At 38.5% G+C, this 8,457-nt stretch overlaps 1 protein-coding gene across 1 annotated transcript; it reads right to left on the reverse strand.

Moving 5' to 3' along the window:
- Window positions 1-318: 318 nt before the first annotated feature.
- Window positions 319-7,879, reverse strand: GBP1 (guanylate binding protein 1; the record flags this gene model as incomplete). The annotated part of the gene is made up of 10 exons (XM_079726741.1): window positions 7,684-7,879; window positions 7,035-7,162; window positions 6,033-6,142; window positions 5,564-5,760; window positions 4,715-4,957; window positions 3,572-3,852; window positions 2,701-2,913; window positions 1,966-2,068; window positions 1,528-1,721; window positions 319-435 (listed from the first exon to the last, which is right to left on the reverse strand). Exons 1-10 carry the CDS (start codon window positions 7,871-7,873, stop codon window positions 319-321), a joined length of 1,776 nt encoding a protein of 591 aa, XP_079582867.1. The 5' UTR covers window positions 7,874-7,879.
- Window positions 7,880-8,457: the final 578 nt, after the last annotated feature.

An 8,457-nucleotide genomic window follows, 5' to 3' on the forward strand; every position in this document is an offset into this window, starting at 1 on the left:
GACTTTAACCTAAGACTTTGCTCAATATCCACTTGTCTAACTCATAGTCATCTGGAAGAAGAAGCTCCTGGGTGGTACCAGGTTATGATACCTCCTGGGGTGGCACAGAGGTAAAATGCATCTTGTTACACAGTTTACAATATTGTGAGGAAGATGGACATGATTTCAATTATGGTACTGCATGTCTTTGAAAATATTTAGTATAATAAAACTGTGAAATCTAAATATTGTCAAGTGTGGTGACATTTTTCTTAATTTTAAACTGCTTGAGTAATGCCTCTGATAAGAGTGACCAGGAAAGCTCTATTTTTTAGTTCTTTAGCTTAGGCAACATTGCTGCCTTGGTTTTTTCATCTTCTTCTGGAGATTCTGTATTTCATTATGAAGTCGTCTGTTCTCTTCTTGGAATCCTTCCTGTAGTAGTCGGGCCTGTTCCTAAAAAAGTACAAATGGAGACTGAATAACGTGTCACATTAAGTAAATCTCTAACTTCTATCTACTTTCCAGATTCATAGTTTTTTTTTAAATATTTAATTTCTTCTTGAAATTTTCTCTACCATTAATTTCATTGTACTTTCTCTTGGGCCTTCTAGCTCTGTGATTACGTTTTCTGAGTCTCCTTGAGTCAAGAAGGATTTGGGGCTTATATCTCCCAATATACTGATGAACCTAAATTACCAGTATTAATTTTTTTTGTCCCATTAATTGTACACAACCTTTGTCGGCAATCTTAATGAAATGTTTGGCTTCAGATCTTATCTATGCATTATGATTTTTTTATACACACACATACACACACACAACACAGAAATAAATGAAGAATTTTCAAAATCTGATGTAGTGTCTGAATCTTAGATCAGGGAATTTGATCTAAGCTACCACAACTTGGTGGCAGAGGGGCAAAGTGCAGGTAAGGGAATCAGGGCCCCAGAGAGACCATACTGGATTTCTGCACATAATTCCCAACTCAACACATACTAGGAGCAGGACAAAGAAAACAGGTAGGAGTGATAGACTAACACAATGGTGTGAGAGTTGAGTCCTTCTGCTTATGAAGGTTCTCTTAGAGCTAAAATCTGTGACAGAAGAAAAATTCGTGGATTCCTCTAACTGGTGAAGACTGTTCAGATATCTTCCCAAGCATTGTGGCCCTATAAAAATTATTTAGTCTTGTCTGAACCTCTGTTTCCTCTCCTAAGTAATACGAACATAGCAGCTCTTGCTTCATATAGTACTAAGCAAGAGATATGGAAAGGACTTTTTTATAATGTCTAGCAGATAATAGCTACCACGATTGGCAGATATAGTGATAATGGACTGGGTGTGACATAACTGCAAATAAAATCTTTTAACAACCAGACATTGTAGGGGCCAGTTCAGGCTGGCAGATAGGGATTGAAAAGTACAAGTGGGCAATCAAGGTCCTTCTTCTGGGCTTCATGTTCTCACTGCCATGCCAAGTTTGTGAACAGGGAGTGTGGAGAGAAAACAGAATAACAGGAACCTCAAGGTGATACAATTAAATACCTGAAGTTTGAGAGAGAGAGTTCTCTCTTGCTCTTCCAGCAACTGGGCCCTATCCCTCTCCATCTTCTCAGTCAGTTGTTTCACATGTTCCTGATAACTCTTTTCTTTCTGTTCCATCATCTGCTGATTCTTTATTTGCATTTCCTCCAGCATTTTTGCTGCAGCCTGTGCAGATTCAGCTTTCACACGTTCCACTGTCAGGAGGAAAAGGAAAAAGAAAAATGAATGTGGGTGACCATGTTGCTTCTTTCTTCCATGTACACATAACCTGCCACTGTTGCTACTGACTGTGTATGCTCTACTCAAAAATGACTTTAGTGAGTAAGAGGCATCTTTTCTCATCTTGCTATAGTTTAAGGATCCTAGGTTCACCCAGCCGAATTAATTAGAACTTTTAAGTGCTTTCAAGGCTGTTTAGTCTCTTGACTCGCTCCTCACCTTCAAGCAACTTTTCCTTCTCTGAGAGAGTCTGGTCTGTCTGTAGAATTGCACCAGTCATAGACTCCTTGGACTTCAAATATTCCTGAAGAATTTCTTCAGCCTAGGACCCAGAAAAGAATGGGGTTAGTAATAGGAAATGGCTGTAAGCACTTATTCCTGTTTGCCCACCATCTTTCTCTCTAGGAATTGCTCCTCTTGGTCTTGGCATGCCTGGTGGTCAAGATTCCCTGTCACTGGGGTGAGCACATGCTCCAGGCTGGCCAAGCATGACAGCTTCCTGAGCAGAATCTTTATAAGGGATTGATATAGATCTAAATAGTGATTCTCTGTTCTTTTAGACTGAGGGCTCTAATTTTGGTGCTGTTGGTACTGTGGTCTCATATGGGGTGAACTTGTTGGAGAATGAAGCCATCATTGAGAAAGCAGATCAGAAAAAGGGATGGAGGGAGGGAAGTGTGAGGTTGAGGGGAGGAACATGCAGAGAGATAAATGATGACATTATTTGAAATTTTGGATACATCTGATAATCCAATTTGTAACTCAGTTGTTAATTGAGTGCACTCTTTTGGAGGAGCACATAGGATATATCTGGTGTAACAGGCTCCCTGTATATGTTTATTAAATGAGAGCATGAATGCTGTTGGTCCTGTAACTGCGCATCTGTGTGCAATACGCTTGGTCATGTTGTTTCAAGGAACACATCAGCAACTTCCCAGAATAAATTTTGGTTACCTGTATTCCCTTCCTGGGCTCCTGAAGATACTTTTTCTTCAGCTCTTGTATCTTTTCAGTGAATAGGCGATAGCCTCCTGGTTTAGAATAAATCCCCTCTTTCACACCTTCTTCTAGAGGACTGAAAATATCCTTAAGTAAAGCTGAGCAACGATCTGATGATGCTTTAAGATTCTTGTTACAAAAGTCATCTCGCTTTTTGTCTAGCTGGGCCTTTAATGTAAAAAACAGGAAGTAAAAAGAATAGTGAAAAGATGTTAACTTGACCTCAGAATTTCTGGAAAGTCTTCTCAAAAAAATAAAAATATAAAAGTTCTGTGACCCCCTAGAAGAACTTACAGGCACTCAGCAACACCATATCCTTACTGCTGATCCTGACTTTCTACAAAGGTCCCTTTCACCATGGGGGTGACCTTCAGAGCAGAGATTACTAGCTATATACTACACCTTTGGAGATAAACTCCTGCTTTTCAAACTGGACCAGTGATTGCATATGCAATAAATGTGGCTCAACATAAGCCTGCTCATGATAACTAAGGCTAAAATTTTCTTTGCTTTTGGCCAAAATATCCAATCAGCCTGATAACATTGAGCATGTAATTTGATTAGAAACTCTGATTGTTACTTATATGTATGTAATGAAATTATAGGGAAGAATATTAGTTTATTCATGAAAGAAAAAAGTTTCAATGCACCATAATAAAGTATATCATAATAAAATTGGTTCCTCTTATGATAATAACAAATAGTGTTTGTCACCATTTAAAAGTCTAGTAAAAATTGCTTTTCTCAAAATAAGCACCCATTTCATTTTCTAGTAGTACTTTACTTTCCAAGAGCCTAATCTGTATAAACTTAAGAAAAAAATTACCGCTAATTCCTTTTGAAATAAATGGTCTATGTCTTTCAAGGACTTCCTCATGAAGACTTCAATGGCCTCCTTCTCAATAGTCCTGTGCAGGTCCAGCAGCTCCTGGAGGGTTTCCGTGGGCAGCTGCAGCTTCTGATCCATCTGCTGGTCATAGTGGGCGATGGCCTTTTTCACTGCAGCTGTGTTCTCGATCTCAGCCAAGGCCAGGACTGCATTCTCCATGCAGGGCAGATCCCCACTATTGATGGCACTGACATAGGTCTGCACCAGGGTCTCTAGACCTACAAATAGAGAACAAATGATGATGTTTATTGTAGGAGGAGTGAGGAAACTTTCTATTCTGTGCAATTCTGATGATGTCTATTACCAACCATTTGCTTTACAGCATCAATGTCCTCAGTATCACCTGAAAACTGGCTAAAAATGCAGACTCTCAGCCTCTGCCCCAGTTCAACTGACTTAGACCCTCATCTTTAGCAAGATCCTCAGGTGGTGCATATGCACATCAAAGGTTAAGAACCTCTGTTCTAGATAGCCTAGGCCTGTGTTTATTGAGTACATTTACTTCACCCCCAAGCATTGTTAGGACAGAAACCATATCTCTCTCACTTATGTCTGCATCACCAGCCCTGGTAGGTCCATGGGAAACATTCAATTAATATTTGTGGAACAAATCAAAAGGAGTCCTCCATTTTGTTTATTCTAGCAGAGCATTGTCCAGAAGAACTTTCTGTGATGATGGAAGTATTTTATATGTGCCGTCCAGTGTCGTAGCCACTAGACATGTGTAGTGTGAGCCCTTGAGACACAGCTGTGTGATCAGAATGTTAAATTTCTTTAATTTTAATTAGTTTACATTTAAATTTAGATAGCTGCACTTATCTAGTGACAACTATATTGGACAGGGCAGGTCCAGTTTACTAGGACAGTTTTAAGCTTTTAGAGCTATTTTCCTTTGGCCTTTTCTATCTTTCCTCACCTAAGAATTGTGACTAATAAAACCTGTTAGAAGTGTTGGTGTCATCTAGAATTTAACACAATAATAGCAGTAGATGTGCATTTTTCAAAGCCGAAGCTAGGTGGATGTTATTACACCATCTTTTAGTCATAACAGTGAGAGTAAAGACTGAGAAGAAGACTCACGAGGTCCATTGACCTTGATGCCTCCTGAAAGGGTTTTAGTTTTGGAATTCCTAAAGATGTAGGAACAGAAGACTGCAGCTTGTTGCACAAATTCGGGGTCCAGCTCATCATCACACAGGTCCTCAAGCTGGCCCAGTTTCTTCCTATCACTGGGCCGATCGAAGATAAAGCATTTCTTCTTTGGGAAGAACTTCCGGATACAGAGTCGAGGCAGATTAAAAATTTTATCTCTTTGACTGGCACCTGGAAGAAGAGAAAAAGAATTTGCCTAATAGAGGGGCTTGCAAACTTTTTATGTAAAGGGCCAGACAGTAAATATTTTAGGCTTTATAAGCCAGATGGTCTCTTTTCCAAGTACTCATTTCTACTACTGTAGCATGAAAGCAGCCATAGACAGTCTATAAATGAATGGGCATAGCATGATTCCAATAAAACCTTATTTACAAAATCAGCTGGCAGGCTGGATTGGACATTATTTGCCTGTGAGCCATCCTTTGCCAACCCCTAGACTAGTGCACGGTTTGTACTTTTATTTATTTTCTTCGAATAAATTACCTATTCTACTCCATATTCTTTGGTTAATTACAGCACCACAAGCGCTAAGCAGGGATATAATGTAAGTCTAATCACAGCAGAGGGAAAGGTGAAAGAAATGAAACCTGTTCTTAAAACAGGGAGAAAATCGAATCAAATCTATTCATTCAGATAGTAAACAAGTGTTAATTCTTAGTAATCGCCCCCTGAGAAGAAATAGATACTATAAATATAAGAAAACTGTTGATAGAAAACTAAAGAACGGTAGTTTTTAGTGTTTTCTCATCCCATTTACCAATTCTAAGTTCCCTTTACCTTTCTTAAGCTTGAGTGAATTCTCCAGGTACTCATCTGCCGTGATGGATTGTCCATCTGCCTCCAAGTCTAGGGAGAAATCCCTCAGTGTCCATACAAAGTCTGGAAAGAAGCTCACAAAGTCAGCTGAATCCTCAACCCCATCCACATCAGGTGAGGCTTTTGCCCTGATTCTATCTGTGAGCTCCGTCACATAGCTGAGCAGCAAATTAAGGAAAACTGGCATAAAAGAACAGTGCCCTCCACCCTATATTAGTTACATATACAAAACCCTTGTTTCGCCTTTGTTCTTAACCCAAGTATCAATTCTTCAGTAGGTATTGATACGTAGGATTATCCCCCGTCCTTGAATTACTTTTTATGTTTCTCTTTTTGTGCTTGATTCACAAGGACTCACAGCTAGGCAGCTGTTTTATTAAAACTGGTCTCCCCTCTGACTCTGATGCTGGTTTGAACCCGAAAAAGATACTGAAGTTGGTCCATGGCCTGCTGGTTTATGGTTCCCATGCTATTGTACACAAAAGTGCTGCTCAGGAGTATTGCTAGGGCAAAGATCCAGGAGTCATTCTGGTTGTCACCCTGGAAATCAGAGTACATTTGGATGAGGATTATTTTTCATTCTCATGGCACTTTTCAGATCAGCAGTAGTAAAAGGTTGTTCATTTAATTAGAGTTTTTTTAGACTAATGCCCTATAAGAGGAAACCAAATCCAAGCAAAAATTATTGTTAGTAGGACTTGAACTTTGAATAGTTTTCTGATTAGTGTTTTTGGTTTACCCTCATTCTCACTAGACCCTCTTATAATCATTGGTAGATAATTGCAAACAAATAGTCATTGCTTGTGGGCATTCTAAGGCCTTAAATATAATTTAAATGTAAACTTTTCTCTTTATTTTTACAGGACAATTGTCTTAATATAAGGGTAATAATACATGTATCTATCTCACTGAGCAATTGTTGTGCACCTAACACTTTCCATTACTTATCTTTTAAGTATTCAAAACAATACTATGAGGCAAATGTAGATCTAATACATCTGTTTTACAGATAAGAAAGCTGAGGTTAAAAGAGATCAAATAATTTGCTAAGATCATTGAATTACTGACAGACTTTAAATTTAAAGCCAAGGGTATGGGACTTCAGAACCTAAATCCTTAACAAAAGTTCTTTGCAGGATAAGATTCATTATGTTGAATTTATTTGTATTCCCTTTATGCATCTGGGTTAACTGGCTTAGCTTACAGCCTTTTAATAATTAGAATACTGTCGACTGACCACTATGCTCTTCTTCTAGGATTCTGCCTTATGAATATTTTCCTGACCCCTCATTGCTAAACTGGGTCTCATGGCATGTAAACAGAAATGAAAAAACGTGGTTAAGTGCAAGGTCTTATTTAAAGAAAAATTAAATAGTGTAGAGAATATTCAGACATGAGGGGCTTAGTCCAAATTTGAATCCTCAGCCCTTACCTTCTCCACATCCCCCAGGCCCTCAGTATCAAGCAGAACTAGAGTATGTTCTGGCTTCTTGGGATGAGGCACACACCACATCCAGATGCCCTTCGTGTGAGATTGCACCGTGGAGCCCAGAGAAAAACCTGCAAGGGGGCATGGGGTTAAGAAAGGGTGGAGTTTTAATAGCAGATGGATCTTGAAATTGAGATAATAGTTAACAAAATCAAGGTTTAAAGAGACAAATGAAAACATAATCAGTATTGATCTTAATTGCAACCAGAAAAAGAGAGAAATTAGAACATTCAGTACAAACTGAAATATTTATTTTACCTTAAAGATCAGTATAAGCTTTAAGTTAATTCACATGCATTTTAGTAAATGTTTTATTGTTTATTATTATCTGTATTAATTTTCTTTATTACTACCTTACTCCTTCCAGAAAGGCATATTTATACTTTAAAGAGAAAATTAAGGCAAAGTGGTGAGAAAGAGTTGACTCTTATCTTCCAGCACAGAATAAATGTAAGAAACCCATCACTGTATTGAAAGTTAGCTTTCAATATTCCTCCCAGGTCTCTAACTTCCTCTCCTCACATCACTGTTCTGCACGCTGGGAGTGTGGGTGGCAGAAGGGACTCAGCTGGGCTTTGCTGGTGCCACTCACCCTTTTTCTTCCCAGCCAGCTTGTTCATCAGGTAGGATTTACCAGTGCGGTAGAGGCCCACAATAGCCACCACCACAACGGGCTGCTGAATGGCAGACAGGATCTTCAGTGCTTTTGGATTAACGAACAGTCGTTCATTAGTGTTCTTGATGAGGCACTCTGGGCCTGACATGTGGCTCTCTGAGGCCATGTTCCCTTGTCTGCAGGGGAAGAGATGGGATGAATTAGAATTTCTGGTCTAAGCAGATCAAGAGCTTTCACGAGGTTATTTTGCATTCAGAAGGAGGAATCATAAAATCCCCCAACATGACCTAGTTTTGTGTCAACAGTGAGATAGATGAGGGAAAGACATTTTAGAAAGTTACGGAAGTATTATCAAAGTAGTCCATTAAAAAATATTGATATGACAGTGATTTATCAACATTCAACCACCCTCATGAACAAAATCTTACATTTAGTTTACCATGGAAAACTTTTATTTTGGACTTTCATTTAAAAATTTATACTAGACATTAATGTAAAATAGAATAAGATTCAGAGAGATTCATTTTACATCCTGGCTATGTGTGAGAAATACAATATTTATTTATTTATTCACTAATTCTTACTATGAATAAAGAATTTCATGAATAAATGTTTGTCACTTGATATATGTCTCTGAACAATTTCCAGTGATTTGAAATGTGTTTTTTTCTCACTAGTTAGCCTTATTTTTACTGGGATAAGGGTCCACAGAACTTCTCACACTGCTATTCTAGAAGTGGAACTTACTTT

Source organism: Hyperoodon ampullatus (genome assembly GCF_949752795.1).
Source record: "Hyperoodon ampullatus genome assembly, chromosome: 2".
In the NCBI taxonomy this organism is placed as follows: domain Eukaryota; kingdom Metazoa; phylum Chordata; class Mammalia; order Artiodactyla; family Ziphiidae; genus Hyperoodon; species Hyperoodon ampullatus.